At 48.8% G+C, this 21,115-nt stretch overlaps 1 protein-coding gene across 1 annotated transcript in view; it reads left to right on the forward strand.

The window, feature by feature from the left end:
* The window catches only part of LNX1 (ligand of numb-protein X 1), a 113,897-nt gene that overhangs the window by 61,988 nt on the left and 30,794 nt on the right, over positions 1-21,115 (forward strand). The window contains exons 2-5 of the mRNA XM_075543582.1: positions 8,704-8,945; positions 10,086-10,229; positions 16,082-16,284; positions 20,241-20,612. Coding sequence (XP_075399697.1) covers positions 8,704-8,945; positions 10,086-10,229; positions 16,082-16,284; positions 20,241-20,612 — 961 coding nt within the window. The remainder of the gene's footprint in view (positions 1-8,703; positions 8,946-10,085; positions 10,230-16,081; positions 16,285-20,240; positions 20,613-21,115) is intronic.

Below are 21,115 nucleotides of genomic sequence, written 5' to 3' on the forward strand. Positions count from 1 at the left end.
CAATTAAGCTTTCCTGAAATGTCTTCAAAGACATCCCTATGATGTGGGAATTGGTCACACCAACCTCCTATGACTGGGAAATCCATCCAGAGGAATTTAGCACCATCTTCTGCCTAAGTTTCTTTGCTTGGCACGTCCTGGGCAATCCTTTGAGCAGTCTCAATAACAACTGCACCCTATGCTTCTAGCTTTAACAAAGAAAAGGCTCACAACCTCACACAAACACATGGTGGCCTTCAGGTTGGGGTTGCACAGGACAACCCCAGCTGTTTCAGATGCAAAGTGGGTTTTCCGTGACTCTGACCTTTCAGAAGAGAACCACCAGGCTTTTCTTTGGAGGTGTCTTTGAGTAGATTTGAACCATCAATCTTTGGGTGAGCATCTGAGAGCTTAATGGTTAGTGCCACCAAGGTACTCCATAGTTACCTTGCAAGTGTCTTTATTCGAGTTTCCCATAAAGTGTTTGCTTGTCGTCCTTTTGTAGGAAAATATGGAATTGCCGTTCTTACACTGAATTCTGATTCTTGGATATTGAATGGGTACCCTGCTGTTACATCTGTCTTGAGACTCTGTATACACAATAGCTGTTTTATTTCGATGTTGAATCACAATGTAACCCTGCCTGAGACATTTCAATGGCAGTTAGAATCAATAGCCTAGCACCAAGGGAGGTGATTACATGGGCAGCAGGCACAGGCGAAGGGAGCAGTGGGGGCTTAGGGGGTTACAAGTTGGACTACAAGCCATGAAGTTAAAAGTTCAACCACCAGCAGCTGCTCTGTGTGAGAAAGATGAGGCTTTCTACTCCCTTACTGAGTTACCATCTAGGAGCCCCAGAAGCAGCTCGACCTGGCCCTCGGTGTCACTCCAAGTCAGAATTGACGCAGTAACAGTGAGTGAGTGATGGAAGCCGCTGTGTCAAGACTGACATGGAGGACACCATCAGTCACACATGCTTCCTGATGCCAGAGATGGAAACATTTGGAAAAACAGGTATATGAGAATCCACGAATTACAGAAATAGCTATAATTCATGGAGATCTCAGTACTATAGCAGGCAAGACACTAAACTCTCAGTAAGCCTGCCCTGGTTATGAAGTCTCATAACCACCCAGGGAGTGTGGACAAATTAAAAACTGGAACCTTTGTTATAAAAATCACCCAGGACACACTTCCAGGTAGATTTCAGGACAAGGATTCTGGCCCAGACAGTAGACACCGTAGCCCCTTCTATGAGGCTGGTTCTGATATTCTGCTGGTAATGTAAATCCTGTGTGCGTGTCAACTGGGGGCTGCCCTTGGGCTCAGTTTACTTACAAGTTCATGCCCCCGTGATCCAAACAGGCATGTTGCTGTTGCTGTTGTCAGTTGTCCTTGAGTCCATCCTGACTGAGGATGACCCCAGGTGCGTAGAGTAGAATGTGCTTTAATGAGTTTGCAAGGTCGTGACCTCTCAGAAGCACAGCACAAGCCTGTTTCCACAGCAACCCTGGATAGGTTCAAAGCACTAGCCGGTGATCTTGTCACTGAGCACTTAACTCTTTGCGCCACCACGGATGTCCGAATAAGCTATCAAAGTGTTACCCAAGATAACTATACCACATTTGCGTTTCTGTAAGGAGTCTGATTAAATGACTTCTAATTGTTGTGGGTCTTGTTGCATGCAATCGAGTCAGTTCCAATTCACAGTGACAGGATGCACAGCAGAGCCCATCACCGCCTAGTCCTCTGCCACCCTCACGATTGTTCTTATGTTTGAACCCATTGTTGCTGCCACTGTGTCCGTCCACCTTGCCCAGGGAGGGTCTTCCTGGTCTTTGTTGCTGCCCCTCGACTTCACCAAGCACGGTGTCCTTTTCCAGGGACTGGTCTCTCCTCATAACATGTCCGAAGTATGTGAGGGAAAGTCTCCCTACCCTTGCCGCTAAGAAGCCTTCCAGTTGTACTTCTGACAAGACAGGTGGGCTGGTTCTTTTGGCAGCCGTGGTACTTTGCCAGCGCCATAATCCAAATGCAACACTTCTTCCTCAGTCTTCTGTATGCAATGGCCAGCCTTCACGCTCATGTGAGGCGATTGATAATACCATGGCTTGGGTCAGGCGCACGTGGGTCCTCAAAAGAACATCCTTGCTTTTCAACACTCTAAGGAGGTCTTGTGCAGCAGCTTCACCCAATGCAATGCAGTGTTTGATCTCTTGACCGCTGCTTCCATGAGCATTAATTGTGGATCCAAATCCTGACAGCTTTCATCTTTTCTCCATTCATCATGATGGGACCTGTTTGGTCCAGTTGTGAGGATTTGGGTCTTTTTTACATTGAGTTACAATCCATGCTGAAATCTGCCACCTTTGATCTTCATCGGCAAGTGCTTTAAGTCCTCTTCGCTTTCAGGAAGACTGGAGAGACTCAGTGCGTTTGACTTATGTGCTGCCAGAGAATATTGAAAGTACGGTCGACCGCCAAAAGAACAAGCAGATCTGCCCTGGAAGAAGTACAGCCAGAATGCTCCCCAGAGGCAAGCATGGTAACACGTAGTCTCACCGATGTTGGACATGTTTCCAAGAGAAGTACGTCATGCTTGGTAAAGTAGAGGGGCTGCAAAAAAGAGGAAGGCCCTTGACAAGATGGTTTGACACAGTGGCCGCATCAAGAACAACTATGAGAATGGGGCAGGACCGGGCAGCGTTTGGCTCTGTCGTACACTGGGCCGCTATGAGCTAGACCCGACTTGTCAGCACCTATCAGCACATTGGGGGCTATCAAGTTGGCTCTTACTCATAGCAACCATGTCTACAACAGAACAAAACCCCGCCTGATCCTGTGCCATCCTCACAATCATCGCAAAGTCTGAGTCACAGGGTGGTGCCAGTGGGCACCCACAGTGTCGATCCCTCTCACTGAGAGTCTTTCTTTTTTAATCATTTTATTGGGGGCTCGTACAACTCTTATCACAATCCATACATACATCCATTGTATCAAGCACATTTGTACATTTGTTGCCATCATCATTCTCAAAACATTTGCTTTCTACTTGAGCCCTTGGGTTCAACTTCTCATTTTTCCCCTCCCTCCCTCATGAACCCTTGGTAATTTATAAATTATTGGTTTTTTTTCATGTCTTACATTGACCCACTCCTTTCACCCACTGTGTTAGCCTGGGTACTTTAGAAAAACAAGTCCACAGAAACTCATGTATAAAAGAGAGTTTTTATATAAAGGTTATGTGCACATCCAGAAAACATCCCAACCCAGTGCTGCCCAAGCCCACAAGTCCAACATTAATCCATAGGCCTGACACCAATCCACAAAGTCCTCCTCCATCTCACAAAACACACGCAATGATGCCGACTGTAGGAGAAAAGCCAAATCAGTTAATATGTAAGCATCTCAGTGCTGGCAGGGGTCTCCACCTGGCTGCTCCAGCACCCAGGGCTGCATCAGGGTAGGTCCATATGGCTTCTCCTTGGGGATGTCTTTCGGGAAGAGAGCCTTAATATCTGAAGCAGCAAACTGGCTAAGGTGAGGCTCACCGAGCCATTTATCTCTCCACCCTTCAGTTAACCCCACATGTGTTTATCGGCCAGGTTGGCACAATAAACTTTAATTAACTCACCTACTTTTCTGTTATCTATCCCCCTGGGAAGAGGTTATATGTAGATCATTGTGATCCGTTCCCCTTTTCTCCCCCCACCTTCCCCTTCCCCTTCCCCTCCTGGTATCGCTACTCTCAATATTGGTCCTGAGGGGTTTATCTGTCTTAGAGTCCCTGTGTTTCCAGCTCTTATGTGTACCCCTGTACATGCTCTAGTCTAGCTGGATTTGTAAGGCAGAATTGGGGTCACAATAGTGGGCAAAGGAGGGGGGAGGAAGCATTAAAAAACTAAAGGAAAGTTGTATGTTTCAATCGTGATATACTGCATCCTGACTGGCTCATCTCCTCCCCGGAACCCTTCTTTAAGGGGATGTCCAGTTGCCAACAGATGGAATTTGGGTCTCCGCTCTGCATACCCCCTCATTCACAATTATATGATTTTTTGTTATGGGTCTTTGATACCTGATACCTGATCCCATCGACACCTTATGATCACACAGGCTGGTGTGCTTCTTCCATGTGGGCTTTGTTGCTTCTCAGCTAGATGGTCACTTGTTAATCTTCAAGCCTTTAAGACCCCAGACATTATATCTTTTGATAGCCAGGCACCATCACCTTTCTCTACCACATTTGCTTGTGCACCTGCTTTGTCTTCAGCGATGGTGTCGGGAAGGTAAACATCATGGATGCCAGATTATTAGAAGAAAGTGTTTCTGCATTGAGGGAGTACTTGAGTGGAGGCCCAATGTCCATCTGCTACCTTAATACTAAATCTATAAGTATATACACATAGATCTATTTCCCCATCATCATATTTAAATATATTTACATAAATACATGCCTGTTTTTAGACCTCTATAAATGCCCTTTGCCTCCCATTCTTTCCTCTATTTCCTTTTACTTTCTATTTGTCCCACTATCATGTTCAGCATTCATCTGAATTTCAGTAATTCCTCTGGGTTACATTGTCCTTGCTCAAGCCCTACCAGGCCTCCTACATTGTCCTCACCATTGATTTAGATCACTTGTTGTTCCCTTGTCCCTGGGTTTGTTGACACTTATTTCCTTTCCCCCCACACCTTCCCCTCTCCAGTGTCCCCCAGAACCATCAGTCCCATTGTTTTCTCCTTCTGATCGTTGATCCAGCCTATCTTATCTAGATAGACATGCAGAGACAATAATAAGCACAAAAACAAGACAGAGCAAATCAAAGCAACAAACGAAAAATAAACAATGACAAAAAAAGAAGAGCCTATAAATAGTTCCAGGTCTGTTTGTTGACCCTTAGGAGTGTTTTCCAGTCGAGTTTGGTGGGGCCACGCCCTGGCCCCACTGTCTGTTTGTGGTATTCCCAGGGACTTCTGCTCTGCTCCCCTTGCCATTCTCTTGCACACCCTTGGTGTTTCGCCTCAGTGTGGTAGGGTCAGATTGGGCACAATTCCCACATTATGCCTCCAGTGTTGTTCCTTGAAGTGCTATTGGTCACTGAAGGACATTGTGTCGCATGGTGGGGCCAGTCCTATGGTCCTCTCGTGCATTGGCTACTCTGAACAGGAATATCGTCCTCAGGGCTTGGTGGGCCAGGATGTGTTCCACTCTCTCCTTCTCTCTTCATTTGATCCTGTGTGCTCTGATCAGACGTGTCCCTGTCCCTGAGCTGTGGCTTTAGTGCTGTCCTCTGTAGTGCATTCTTCTAGGAAGGGACGAAGTGGTGTCACAAACGTACTACTTGCATGATGTTTTTGTCCAAAGACATGAGGCAGTGTCTGTTCTCAGAGGGTTCGGACTGTTCTTTACCAAGATAGATTTGTTTGTTCTTCTGGCAGCCTGTGGTATAGTTAATACTCCTCGATCACTACAAACATTCGTCTCTTGACCTTTGGGCGTACTGTTTCCACAAATTTCTCTACTGCAGTGATGAATTGCTTTTCTCACTAAATTATTCCGGGTTTCCTTTGTGTGCATTTTGTGATCAAGTTAAAAAACTAATGTGAATGAATAAAACCAATACATTTTCATTCAGTTTATTTCGCTTCACAGCAATACCATGTGGACCCCAGTGGAATCATTCTCCTTTAGTCCTTTCATGCTCCCCCCCCCCACCCCACTATCATGACCCCAATCCTACCTTACAAATCTGGCTAGACCAGAGCATGTACAGATAAGAACTTGAAACACAGGGAATCCTGGACTGATAAACCCCTCAGGACCAATAATGAGAGTAGTGATACCAAGAGGGGAAGGGGAAGGGGAAGGTGGGGGAAGAAAGGGAGAATGGATCACAATGATCTACATATAACCCCCTCCCAGGGGGTTGGACAACAGAAAAGTGGGTGAAGGGAAACAGCGGTCAGTGTAAGACATGGAAATATATATATATATATATATATATATATATATATATATATATATATATAATATATATATTATCAAGGGTTCATGAGGGAGGGTGGGTGGAGGAGGGGGAAAATGAGCTGATACCAAGGGATCAAGTAGAAAAAAATGTTTTGAAAATGATGATGGCAACAAATGTACAAAGGTGTTTGACACGATGGATGGATGTATGGATTGTGATAAAAATCATATGAGCCCCCAGCAAAATGCATTTTTTTTAAAAATCATGCTCCGAGGCATTTCAATTGCCTCCTTTCTCAGGAGTAGCTCGCCAGTCTTTCCTTCCCAACCTCCACCCTCCCATCTTTGCACTAACCGCTGAGCGTGGAAACCACTTACAGACTATTCAAGAGCATTTTAACCACCAATGGACTTGAGTGTGCATAAACGGAGGCCACTCTGACAGGATGCCTGTGCTCTCCTTTTGTGCAAAGGCATGCCGATGAGTGCAATGCTGTAGTGCATGGGAATCCCCAGACCAGCCCTGGGTCTGGCCCTCCAGAGCAGCCCACGTGTAGAGGTAGAACAGCCATCCAGGGCCAATCTCCTGTGGCTTCGTGGCAGCAATGGAGATTCTGCTTCCATGAACAGCTAAATGTAGACTCAGAGCAGCTTCATATTTGATTTGATGTGAGTGCTGTGGGGTGAGTGTGTGTGTGGTGGGGGAAGGGGGGCCTTGGAGGGAGGGAGCACTTGGGAGCTAACCATAGGACTCATGGTCAAAATAAGCACCAGCAAGGAATTGCCACATCCAAACAGCCCAAGATCACCAGGCTCAAGGCCTGGTCTTGTAGACACCACTGCAGATTTCCTAAATTTGCCCTCCAAGGGCCAGGGCTGAGATCACTATACTGAAAACTCACTGCCACCGAGTCAATTCTGACTCATGGCTCTCCTGAAGGACAGAATAGAACTGCCTTTGTGGGTTTCCAAGACTGTTACTCTTCACAGAAGAAGAAAGCCTCATCTTTCTCCCAAAGAGCAGGTGGTGGGTTTGAACTGCCAACCTGCTGGTTAGCAGTCCCAGGTGGTGCTGTTGGGTGAACATTGGACTGCTAGCAGCCAAGCTGGAGGTTCACACCTGCTCCACAGTACAAGATTGAGACTGCCTGCTCCTCTTGCACACTGAGAAGCCATCCATAGATTGCTGCCAGTGAGAATCTACTTGACGGCAGTGGATTTCATATATGTGAAAGGGAGAGAATGCTGGTATGAACGCATCTACTTTTTCAAGTCTAGCAATCGAATGGGGGCTTTTCCTTTCTTTCTTTTTAAATGGCATTTTAGCAATAACGCATTCTCATCAGACTTTTACCAAAGTCTCCTTTCACACCAGGTGGGAAGAGTGTGTCTTCGGTACATGTTGAGGAGTGTTGCAGTCGACAGCCACAGGAAGTGGAAAGCAGAAGCCCCTGCCATCTAGGGAGAGGCCCCCAGCCTCCACCCACACTCGCTCATCCCCACCCTACAGGGGTCAGCATGACGCCTGCCCTTTCAGAGCTAGCCACCTCCATAATGAACGTAAAACCCTCATGGCTCACAAGGCTGTCAACCAAAAGGTTGGTGGCTCGAATCCACCCAGTGGCGCTGGCAGAGAAAAGACGTGGCAATCCATTTTCATGAGAGATCATCACTATTAAAAAGCATTTTCAGTCAACAAAAGAAATTGATGGCAGGTTATTGATTTGCAAATCGAGGTAACATTTTTACTAGATTGTCAGAAGTGTCCCAAGGATGAGAAGAAGAGAACTGAGGTGTGGCTGGTCAGGAAGGATTTTCAAACAGCATTGCCCCGAAGAACAGTTGAAATCATCACCGATCTACCCAAAGCATAACAGCCGCTCTGAGTTTTAGTATCTGTTTCCCCAAACTAACGGAATTCTTGGAAACAGAGGAGGCAGCTTACCTGGGACAAGCAGTCTGCCCCAAACAACCTCTGTCGGACCCTGGAGTTCCTGTTTCTTTCTTTCTTGTCTAAATCATTGTATTGGGGGCTCATACAACTCATCACATGCATCCATCTGTCCATTGTGTCCGTCACATTTGTACATTGGCTGCCGTCCTCATTCTCAAAACAGCGCTCTCTACTTGAGTCCCTGGGTTCCTGGTTCTCGAGGCTGACTCTAGTGGGGACCATTCTGTAAATGGAGCTGCAGGCTAGGGCGCAGGCCAACGGAGAGGCTTCCTAAGCTGTTGTTTGGCAAAAGGTGACTGACCCCAAGGAACTCATTTGTTTGTTTGCTTGTTTGTTTGTTTCTTCCCAAGATTCACCAGGACACCTGAGGGCAGTGGCCTGTGTGGGTGACCCCAACCTCCAGGAAAGCTTGATTCCAGGAGAACTCACACTCTTTGCACACAGCCGAGGAACCCTGATGGAGGAGAGCTACTCTGTCACAAGGGGTCGCTATGAGTCAAAAGTCCACCTGAGGACACCTAGCCACGGCAGGAATAATCTACTGCTATGTCTGACTCCTGGTGGCTTTATAGATAGAGTGTCTGTGGCTATAAATCTTCATGGGATCAGATGGGCTCACTTTTCTCCCTCAGAGAATCTAGTGGCTTTGAACTGCCAACCTTTTGGTTAGGGGTCTAACGCTCAGCCAACAGTGCCACCAGGCTCCTGCATTTGAGGCATGGTCATGGTCCTGACTAAAGCATGGTCACAAAGCTGAAGTCTTTTTGAGGTGCTCACCCCCCCCCCCCCGGTTTTGTCGCAGCTGTAAAGGTGCCTCCCACTACGGCCTCACCAAAGACAGGAAGAGGCGCTCCCAAGATGGTGGTCCCGACGGCTGTGCCAGCCTCACGGCCGCGACCCTCTCCTCAGAGATCTCTGCGGCTGCCACCATCTCCTTAATGACGGACGAGCCCGGCCTTGACAACCCTGCCTACGTGTCCACGGCAGAGGACGGCCAGCCAGCCAACAGCCCGCTGGATCCCGGCCGGAGCAACCGAACCAGAAGTGAGTCAGCTGGGTGGGGGTCCGGGAAGGAGCTCCTGCCCGGGGCTCGCCCTCCGTAGAGCATTCACTGGCAAGTTCTAGACATAGTTTTTTAAGGGGAAATAGTTTTGCTATCCTTGGCAGCATCCCAATGTCCAATCCTCCAAAGTGAAATAAAATCGGGAGTACCTCGGATGATTAAAACGGTGTGTAATCTGACTTGGTGAAAGGGGTTGAAACTAGACCTAATGGTCCATCACTCCTGCAGTGTCAGGTTCTTCCGATCCAGGCTGCGCAAGCAAAGGACTGTTATTTTCAGTCCAGCCCACAAGAGACAGAGAGAGATATTTTTAAACACATTATACACACACACACACAGTTGTAAAAGATTTAGAAAATATTCATAAGCAAATTCGTCATCCTTCCATCTAGAGATCACCAGTTAAAGTTTTGTTGCTAGTATCTGTCTTAGAGCACACATTCCCAAATTTATTTGGCCTACCATGCCCTTTACAGGAAAATAAATAAATAACTCATCACCCCTTTAGCAATTAAAAACATTTGTACTGTAGCCCCAAACCCAGGATTTCGTGTAGCTGCCTGCTTCTGCAGTGCCCCTGGGTCGTTCCAGCACCCTCTCTTCCAGGGGGACAATATCACTCACATTGGGAAGCACTGTCTTATAGTCTGGGTCACTCACTCACTCACTGCCACTGATTCTGACTCCTATAGGACAGGGTAGAATTGCCTCTGTGGGGTTTTCAGAGTGTAAGTCTTTACAGAAGTAAGAAAGCCTTGTCTTTCTCCCACAGGGTGGCTGGTGGTTTCAGATTTCAAACCTAGGGGTTAGCTAACTCATAAATATTACACCACCAGGGCTCCTGAGTCTGGGTAGTGCCAACAATTAACTGAAAAGATGGCCGTTACAACACACCCAGGGAGCCGTGGAAGAAAGGCCTGGCCGTCTGCTCAGCAAGGGCATAGCTGTGAAAACTGTTGAGAGCCAGCACTGCTGTGAACCCGGGGTAGCTATGAGCTAGAATATACTCGACGGCACCTCGTCAGTTCTGTTCTGATTTTGATCACGTGTGTGTCCAAGATGACATCCATTAATGCAAGACCATCGTTCCTCTCTTCTTCCCCGCCCCTGCCCCCCTCCAGCAGGGCCCTTTGAGCGCTCTACTATCAGAAGCAGATCTTTCAAGAAAATAAATCGAGCCTTGAGTGTCCTTCGGAGGACAAAGAGCGGAAGTGCAGTTGCCAACCAAGCTGAGCTGGGCGGGGAAAATGCCCCTGCCCCCGAAGGTAGGTGAGCTCCCCTGCAGTGCCTGGCCTGCCATGTTGGCTTCACAGGCGAGGACAGCCTGGCTACCACCTCACCTCCCATGACACCTGGCTTTTCAAGGGTACGAAATAGTTTTGAACTTGCTCACCACACTCTTACATAAGAAGTTAGAGGTAGAGATGACCACTTGCTGTTTCCCATGGATTGAAGGAGAAGGGAATTGGAACCATTAGCTCTGGATGCTGGCTTAAGACGTGGGCCAACCAAAGGCACTGCCATCCAGTCAATGCTAACTAACCCATAGCTACCTCCTGGGGGTTTCCAGGACTAACTGTTTAAGGGAGTAGAAAGCCCACTCTTTCTCTGGAGCTGCTGCAGGTGGTGGTTTTGAACTGCTGACCATGCGGATCGCAGCTCAATGTGTAACCACTACACTATAAGGAATAATAAACAAAACACCACCACTGAGTGTCTGTTCTGTCACACAGCAACCCCATGGGGCAGAACAGCACTACCCCACAGAGTTCCCAAAGCTGCGATCTTTCCGACAGCAGATGGCCACACCTTTCTCCTGCAGAGCAACCGGTAGCTCAGGCTTTTGATGAGCAATTGACAAGCAGCCAAATGCTTTTGCCAATGTGGCAACAGAATACTTATAGCAAGCCATTGAGTCGATTCTAACTCATGTTGTTGTACTGTTAGGTGCCCTCGAGTTGGTTCCGACCCGTAGCGGCCCTGTACACAACAGAATGGAACAGTGCAGAGTCCTGTGCCATCCTATCAATTGTTCCTGTGCCTGAGCTCATGGTTGCAGCCACCGTGTCAATCCCTGTAGGATAGGGTAGAACTAACCTTGTGGGTTTCTGAGCTTGCAACTCGTAGGGGAATAGAAAACCTCATCTTTCTCCTGCAGGGCAGCTGGCGATTTCAAACTGCTGACAATATACTTAGTATCCCAGAACGTAATACTATGCAACCAGGGTTCTTAGAAACCCTGTTTTTGCTCTCAAGGCCTTCCTTAGATTTCTTGAGGTCCACTCACATTATTAGTAAAACCCAAACCAAACTCATTGCCATTGAGTTGATGCTGACTCATAGCAACCCTACAGGGCAGGGTAGAACTTCCTGTAGACTGTCACTCTTTACGGGAGTAGAAAACTCTTTCTCCCGAGAAGTGGTTGGTGGTTTCCAACTGCCAACCTTTTAGTTAGCAACCCAATGCATAACCACTACACCAACAGGCTCCTCTATAATATTACTAGTCATATCCTTTAGTTAAAGTCAGCTGGTTATAAAAGGATCCCTGGACTTCGAGCCTCTGCTCATACCCCCCTCCCTCAATGCAAGAATACTTTGTTCTAGAAAACTGGCATACATAGCAAATGTGGTGAAGAAGGTGGATGGTGTCTGGCTATAAAAAGATACAGCGTCTGGGGTCTTAAAGGCTTGAACTTAAACAAGCAGCCATTCAGCAGAGAAGCAACAAGCCCACGTTGGGCGATCATGAGGGGTCATGGGGACCGGGTAATAGGCATCAGAAGACACATAACAAACAAAAACAAATTGATGAGAACTTTGGGGGGATGGAGCAGAGACCCAAAGCCCATCTGTAGACAATGGAACAATCCCCCACAGAGGGGCCACAGGGAAGGGATGAGTCAACCAAGGTGCAGTAAAGCATTGATGAAACACACTATATTCCTCTGGTTCCTTGAGGCTTCCTCACCCCCCACTATCGACTCCAGTGCGGCTTCTCAATTCAGACTTGACCAGAGTATGTACACAGGTATAGATAAGAGATAGGGCTCAGGATATACGAACTCCAGGAACAGGAGTGGGAATAGCAATAGCAGAAGGCTAGGGAGAAGGGGGGAAGAAGAACAGAGAAAGGGTGACCCGATCGCAACAGTCGGCACATAACCATACACCCCTCTCAGAGGAAGAACAACAGGGGAAGAAAGACAGCAGTCAGTGTAAGATATGAAACTAGTAATAATTTATAACCTTTCAAGGAGGTATAAGAGTGGGAGGGAGGGAAAAAAAGAGGAGCTGATACCAAGGGTTTAATAGAAAATAAATGTCTAGAAAAGAATGAAGGCAACATACATACAAATATGCCTGACACAGTTGACGTATGGATCATAACAAGAGTTGTAAGAGCCCACAGTAAAATGATCTTTTAATAAAACTTTTCAAAGGTGCCTCAATGGCACAGTGGTTACAAGGTGGGCTACTAACCCCACGGTCAGCAGCTGCTGTAAGGGAGACAGATGAGACGTTCTACCCCCCAAAGACGGCCAGTCTACGAAACCTGTGGTCTCCCACACACGCCCTGCACGTCGGAATCTGGACTTGGTGGCAGCAAGGGGGTGTTATTGTTGTTACCAATGTTAATCACAGCCCCCAAATACCTTCCAGACACATTTAGACTGGTGTTCGGCACAACCATTGGGCTCAATAGCCTAGCCAAGTTGACACCCAAAATTAACCATCACAGGATACACTCAAGACTGAACGAAAAGAAGAATAGACTGTGGGTGAAAATACTACCGTCAAGCTGCTTCCAGGTTTCCGAGGCTGTAAACATTTATGGGAGCGGAGAGCTTCAGCTTGCTCACTAGGAGTAGCTGGTAGATTTGAACTGCTGACCTTGTAGTTAGGAGCCTATGCCATCAGGGCTCCTATATCATGGGTGGTATAGTATTAATAAGCGACAACAACAGCTGTAGAGAAGGGAACTTGTCTTCCAGGGAGGGCCAGTGTAATGCATGTCCAAGGAGCAGGGTTTATGATCTAGATTAGCGCTGCGATGTTGAGTGTGTTCTGAGAAGCGGTAGGAACATGCGTTAAGCCCGAGGAGAGAGGAGCTGGGGTGCCATGCAGTGATCTGGGCTTGATTTGGGGGCAGCCTGAAAGCTTAGAGCAGAGCTGTGAAAGCATTAGAGCCACATTTCAAGAAGATAAAGCCGGTGGCCTGGCTATGTGTGCAGGACGTAGGTGGGGGAGAGGTCAAGAAATGATTACTGTGCAATGGAGTGGGGTAGGATAAGGCTCTCAGGTTTTTGAGGCAACAAAGCTTCCAAAATGATAAGGCCCTCGTTGCCCCAAAACCTAGTTAGTCCTGTGAACGTTTTCAGCGTGGTTTGGCCATCCTTTCTTTGTCTGTCCTGGCTCCGCTATTTATCAGCTGTGTGGCCTTAGTTGGGTTTCTCACCTCCCTGAGCTTCAGCATTTCCTCAACTTAAATTTTTTTTTAATTTTAGAATTGGAGATAGTAATCTATTTCATAAGTTTATTATGAGAATTAGACAAACCAATAAAAGGCTACACAAATTGATTAGTGTAGTGCCGGCCTCTGCCATCAAGTCGATCCTAGCTCACAGCGACCCTGTAGTATAGAGAACTGCCCCCGTGGGTTTTCTGAGACGTCAAGCCATTACAGGGGTAGAAAGCCCCATCTTTCTCCCATGGAGCAGCTGGTGGGTTCAAACCGCTGACCTGGTGGTTAGCAGGTCAACATATAGCCCGCTCTACCACCAGAGCCTACTACATACAAACTTGTAATCAGTAACAATTGTATCCTTTAGAAATTTTATGAGACCCCACGATTGAACAAAGTCCTTTCCTCCCAGACCACCACAATTTGACAGTTTAAAAATTACTGTAATTTTCAAGGTCACTAGCGTCTCGCTGCTGTGGTGCTAACTGTCCTCATCCACAAATGCGACCGGGAATGGCCTTTGGGGCTATCAACTCCTCATCCTTGAGTGCTTGAGAGATGCAAGATGGTAGTATGGTGTTTAAGATGCTGTTAGGAGGGAGGGGGGAAGAGGAAGAGGAAGAGAGGGGGAAATCGGCAGCTTCCGTTGATTATTTCCAAGGCTTTCTTTGCTAAAAGTTGATTTTTTAGAAGGTTCATTTCATTCCCTTTCACCAGAAACATTCCAAAAAATACTTGTGGTGTTGCCTACTTCACATAATCAAGGTAGTTTAAACAGTCATTGAACTCAATTCACCCAAGTACTGTTAGCACCAGGAGTGGGCAGACTAAGACAGCTGCCACAGCCTCACAGCTCATGCGATTGCTTACATTAAATCAAACCCCAATCTTGGGCTTCCTCTGGCCGAGAACTGACTGTTGGCTCTGTTTTATAGTAACTAGATGCTCACATCAACTCTTTTCTGCTTAGTTCTTGGACTCTATGTCCTCCCCCATTGGGGTTAAAAAAGAAAAGGTGGACATAAGGTTATGGTTTTCAAACTAGTCACAAAGAGTGGATTCTGCATTTTGATCTCTCCAGGTGGCTCACTGAAGGGAGGATGGTGGGGCAAAGGCAGTTGCCAGCAGCAACAGAGACAATGTCACCTTCCAGCCTCTAAGCTCAGACGCTCCAGCCACTCAGAAGAGTCCCCTCTTCCCTGAGCCGAGTGTGGCTTGATGCCAGCACTTGCTGGTGCCCCTTCTGAATACTCGCACTCAACTGAAGTGCCCCTGGCTGATGGCTCTCTGGCAAGTTCCTTGTCTAGCTGTGACTCCCCTGGGCACAGGAGGGAGGCAGGGGATGCTCTTCAGTCCCTTGTGTTCACTGAGCTCTGAGCCACTGCCAGCCAATGACTGCCTTTCCTTCTCTGGCCTCAACTGGCCTCCCTGTCCAGTATCAGACTGTCCCTGGTTTCCGCATGGTTTCAACAGCACCACAACTAGGGCATCTGCTAGGTACAGTCACAAGGAACGGGAGTGAAGATTGCATGAAGCAAAAGGATTCCCCAGACTCGGCAGCCCCGGAGTCCCTGGGTAGCGCAAACCATCACGGAACTCAGCAACGACCCGAAGACTGGAGCGTGTGTTCCCAGCAGTGCCTCCAAAGCGAGGCCTCTGGGAACGCTGACAAGCCCAGCCCTAGTCGGGCCCGCAGGAGCTGGCCAGGAGTTGGAATGGACTCCAGGGTAGCTGGATACACGGTCCCTCCCTCTCCTTTGAGCTCTGCGATCAGTGGACAGAACTCTCCACATAACCAACTGGGCCTTGGCTGGGGCTGTCTGACTGTGAACATCCCCTTCAGTAAACAAAGGTTTGATAGAGTGGCCTGAGGAGTCCCTGAGCCCAGAGAGCAGGCTTTTCAGAGAATAAATGTCCAGACACTCTGAGGAGCAGAAGAGCAGTCTTGATGGGGTGATACCTCATTCCATCACAACAGGAACATCATCCACCCTCTCTCTCCATCCTTCCTGTCTGCTCAGTAGACATCAGCTGAGGCTCCTGAACAGAGATCTGTGCAAAGAACAGCCAGAATGTACTCGCTCTCAAGATGTTTCGAGCCTAAAAGGGGGGCTGTTGACAGGAGAGTCAAATCCCTGGAGAGGGACATCATGCCTGGTAAGGCAGAGGGATGGCTAACAAGAGAAAGGCCCTCAGAGAGATGGCTTCACGGAGGCTTCAGCAGTGGGCTCTGGCAGGGGACCGCTGCTGAGGATGGCGCAGCGTCAGTCGGTGTTTCGCTCCGTTGCGCATAGGGTCCCTAAAAACCACCGCAGCGAGTGGGGGAGCGTAGGAAAAGGACACACATGCTAAGAGGTTGAGCGATGGAGGGACAGCTCCCCGGGAAGTGAAGTGTGCACGGGAGCAAGGGGGGAGATGATCGGGCTAGAGTTTAATGAGAAGGGATGCTTCCGTGCAGGCCGGGATGGCCACACGGGGTTTAAGCCGAGGACCAGAGGCAGTCCAAGCAAGGAAGCGCACGCTGGCCCCGGGGCTGGAAGTGGAGAGTGCGGAGGAGAGATTCATTTGGCCGCAGCCAGGGTTTGGCAAGGGAGGTGGTGGGAGATGTGTGTTGGGTGGCTGTCTGAAATATACTGTCTTTGTCGATTGCAGCCTTTCCCAGGTTGTTTCACCTGATTCCAGATGGTGAGATTACCAGCATCAAGATCAATCGCACAGACCCCAACGAGAGCCTCTCCATTAGGCTCGTGGGAGGCAGCGAAACCCCACTGGTCCACATCATTATCCAGCACATTTATCGCGACGGGGTGATTGCCAGGGATGGCCGGTTACTGCCGGGGGACATCATACTAAAGGTAGAGAGACCACGGCGCTGGAGCTGTGACGAAGGGCTGAACCCCAGCAAATGACTGAGTGAATGAGTGCCTGGGGGACAGGGAGTGAAGGCAGGAGGGTCAATACTAAGTACATGCGGCGGAGGGAGTGGCCGCGTTAATGTACCTCTTCGGGTGAGAGTCCTCCTGTCAGTGAGCTAAGCTTTTGTCTCGGTCTTGTTCCTTACTCTCCCCCCACCCCCTTTTCTGCTTGTTTTCCTCCATCACCGTCTTATTTTCTCCTGTCTTTTCTTTCTCCACCCCCCACCCCAGCTTCTCCATCTCCTCTCCACTCCTTTCTTCCCTCCTGTCCACCTTTCGTCACCTTTCAACCAACCATAGCATAAAATAATAACAAAGTGATGCTGTGTTTCCGCTGTTGCTACATAATTAAAATTCCTTTTAGAGCAAGTTAATGGAACATTTCAGATCGTCTCTAATCGCTGTATTCACACACCCTCTAAAGTCAGTTTCCTGGAATGTTGTGGCCTAGGACTTCACACACACACACACACACGTACGTACGTACGTAATCCTTAAACTCTTCCCGCCAACCCCCAGACAATGTAGGGGATCCAGGTGCTTAGTAGAATGTCTGGGGTCTTTCTGTCCTCCGAGGTTTGATGGAGGGGAGAACTTTAAGGAGGAAGCTTAAAAGAGCAGTTGTTTATCAGGCAGAAGTAAGCTCCGTGCCAAAAGTGACAAGGAATCCCTCCCCAGCCATATATCTCCTGCCTGATACCCAGACGGCAGCTTCATCCAACCACTTCCGGGCTGCGCCTGTCTCCTCGTGAGCAGTGTCTTTGGCAAACCCATTGGAGTCAGAGGAAGCAGGGTTTAAGGCGGTAATCTCAGCAACCTTGACATTCATGATGGAGGACGAGGCAGGGCCCAGCAACCTCAGGTGGCAAGCAGCCTTCAGTCCTTGAGACTCCGCGGTTTCCTCCCGCCTGAGCGGGAGCTGGGCTGCCTTGGGGACTACTTGGGTCATAAACATCCTGGTTCCCGTGGCCTTCCAACTGGGTGGGGGGGGTGTCTTTAGCAGGCAGCCCTGAGCTGCTCCTGGCCTGAGTGTGACAGCAAGAGGCTCTGTTCACACGCACTTGGACCAAAGGGGTGGGCCTTACTTCTTCCCAAGGAGTCTTACATCAGATTACACCATAAGCAAGGTAAGCCCATGCTTACTTGTGCTTCCTAACTTCTCTCTCGTGAAATTCTTTGCGTTTTTCACCACTGCAGAGATTCTGCTTCTCAGTGCGGCTGGCATCTGTCTGTCTCTCTCCAGCACTGAGCACCTTCCCACCGAGTCAGAGCCTCTTTTCAAAGTCGCCGTCCCTGGCAGGACAGAGGGCCGGGTGCACAATAAGCAGCACAGGCTTGCTTGCGCTGACCAGCCCGTCTGTGGTGAAGGAGCTCCACGTGCCATGATGAAACCCATGTGACGTTGTTCGCGGCAGGTGGGCTGGCCAGCACAAGCAAGCCTGTGCTTACCTGGCGTCCTGGGGGCTCCACTCTTGGGAAGTCCTGTCCTTCCCAGGAGATTCAGTGGTAGAGGGGCAGGGGGCTGTTGGTGAGCTACACCCAAGAATCCCCTTGTTGCAAGGCCCCCCTAACAATTGGCTGCCAGTCTAGACATCTTACCAATCCCCAGACATCCCAGGAGGTTGTATCCCCACTTGGGGCCTCTCTCCTCCTTCTGCTGCAAGCAGCGCTGTGGAGTGGGCTTCTTCAAAAGCAGTGGCGAAGGCCGGGCCTGCAGCCACTGGCCGGCCTGCTGGGCTGGAGTAATTAAAACCAGGAAGGTGGCAGCCACTGCCCTGCAGGTCATGGAGGAGGGCCCAGCTGAATGCTGTCTACACAGTGTTAGGAAGGGATTCTACCCTTCTGGGAAAGCCAGGAGACTCCCATTCCTGTTAGGGGGCTTGACACTGTGCAGGGATTTCTCATGTGAGAATCTGGGGAGGAGACCTTGTAGAAGGCCATCTTGACAACCTACACACACACACACACATACACACATTCTTATGCATACACTCCACACATACACACATATAAATACACTCAGACACATACATTCACACACAGATACATACACACACGCATACCTATATACACATTATAACACAAACACTCTCACATACACATTCTCATACACATATATAGACTCACACACATACACAACACATACATACTCCCTTATCACATACTATACACACTCTCATATGCACACACATATGCATCCTCTGCATGCATTAATATACATGCATTCTCACCTACACACATGTGCATTCTCAGATATGCATTCTCACATATATAATACATATGCTTACATAGCATCCTCACATACATACACACACTACACATACACTCACACAGAGTATATACATATACACTCACCTGCACATGCAATACATGTACTTTCACATGTATGCATACATGCATATAGACTCTCACATACAACATATACACAGTCCTATGTGCATGTATATAACATACATCCTCCCATATACATATATGTGTACACTCTTCACATATACACATACATTGTATTACATGCATGCACATACACACATATGAGGGGGTTTTAAAAAGCTCATGAAGAATGCAATTGACATACAAGAGAGCTTACTGTCTAACAGAGGCTGGTGAAAAGAGGTGAACCCCCCAAGAGAGTGGTCCTTAGTCCCCCTTCGTGCCTGGAAATGAAATCCCCCCATGGTTCATTTTCAGCCAAACAACAGGCAGGTCTACTCAAGGAACAATAGCTCTGGGGAGGTCCCCACACTGTAGACTCCTCAGCCAGTTGGGATTTACCAAAGACAACGTTGGGAAGGGTAGGGTAAAGCAGGCAGGGGCGCGGGCAATGTAGTGGCGAAGGTGATGCACATTGTAGGAAGTGCAGGCAGTGAATGAAGGAGCTACATGTGAATGAATTGTTGAACGGAAACCGGTCTGCTCTGTAAACCTTCACCCGACTCACGATAAAACATCAACTTTAAAAAAGGAGAATGACGGAACTTCCCACAACACTTGGGAGCCCCTGGGTACATGTGCAATCTCACAGGCATCTCCAAGCGTACTGTGGGCACACCCTACTCTCACACTCACACACACACACACACACACGCTCTCTTTCTTACCCTCATGCCAGGGGTGTACCGTGAACACAACACCTACTCTCACACTCACATACACACTCTCTCTCTTACACACATACCAGGGGTGTTCTGTGGGCACAATACACGACACCCACTCTCACACTCACATACACACCCTCTCTCTTACACACATATGCCAGGAGTGTACCATGGGCACAATTCAAAACATCTGCTCTCACACTCACATACACACCATCTCTTTCTTACACCCATACCAGGGGGCTTCAAAAAGTTTCGAGAAAGTTTCTATGGTCTGTTCATTCAGTAATCTCCACCAACATGTTGAAGCCCCCTCAGACTTTATTCCATGGCGAGGACTGAACATTCAGGACGGATGAGCTGGGAGAAAATTTTAGTTGGAGACTGCTGGAAAGAGAACCCAGCTCAGTTTCACTGGAACGGATTAATGTCACAATTTGGCTATGCTGAGTGGGAAAATTTTCTTCTTCTTTGTTTTAATGTTCTCTTCCCTTTTTTTTTACTGCTCAGCTGAAAAGTTGTTTGGCAGGCAACAGAAATGCAGGCCAGACCATTTCGTAGGCCTCAGTAAATTACTGTGCAGATCATGTGGAGGGCCTGTGTCAGAGCATGGGGGACGCAGAAAGGGGACTGGACAGACTGTTGGGAGGGTGGGCCTTGGTGGACACAGGCTAAGGTGGCCGAGCAGAAGAGGCCTTAGGGGAAGAGGCCTTCTGGGGGCCCGGGCCTTTCGGGAAGGGTGTGTATCCAATGGGCCTGATTGCACAATGGCTCCAGCTTCTAAAGTTCACTGTCCCCCAGGTCAACGGGATGGACATCAGCAACGTCCCTCACAGCTACGCCCTGCGCCTCCTGCGACAGCCGTGCCAGGTGCTAAAGCTGACGGTGCTGCGAGAGCAGCAGATCCACAGCAGGAACCCCAGGCTGGCCCTGGACACCTACAGCTTCCGGGATGACAGCTTCCACGTGATTCTCCACAAAAGGACCCCCGAGGAGCAGCTTGGAATCAAACTGGTACGCAAGGTGGACGAGCCCGGCGTGTTCATTAACAATGTGCTGGACGGCGGCGTGGCAGACAGGCACGGGCAGCTGGAGGAGAACGACCGCGTGCTGGCCATCAACGGACACGACCTGCGATATGGCAGCCCGGAGAGTGCCGCCCACCTCATCCAGGTGGGTCACTGCTCGTTCCGGGGCCCTGTCGGGATCTGCTCAGCCCCCTGATAGACCCCCACCCTGGTGCGCCCACCTTTTAGCACAAAGACTTGAAATGGAAAGGTCAGCTTCTACCCAAGTGAGAATCTTCCTCAGGCAATCAATGTGTCTCGGGGTCAGAGGAATTCCCTAGGTGTTCTTGGCCGTCCTGCCTAGCTGCAGGTGAGTGCATCTGGCCGTGGGTCTAGAGGCCAGCAGACTTCTCTCACCCTCCTCATAGAGGACAGAGACACAGACCCAGAGGTCATGAGGCTACATTCGGCTCATCTCCAAGACATACCACAGTCCAAACTCCCCTAGGAGCAGGTCTGTGCGGCCTTCCCAGATCCTGTCGGATTGACTAAGGTTAAGACCCCAGACTCCGTAACTAAGAGCAGGCCTCTTGAAAAGGCCATGGAGACTAGTACGAAGCAGAGGCCGCTTCTTGATCACTTAGATCCAACAGCCCCACCGACCCTGGT

This window comes from Tenrec ecaudatus, chromosome 3 (assembly GCF_050624435.1).
Source record: "Tenrec ecaudatus isolate mTenEca1 chromosome 3, mTenEca1.hap1, whole genome shotgun sequence".
Taxonomy (NCBI): Eukaryota; Metazoa; Chordata; class Mammalia; order Afrosoricida; family Tenrecidae; genus Tenrec; species Tenrec ecaudatus.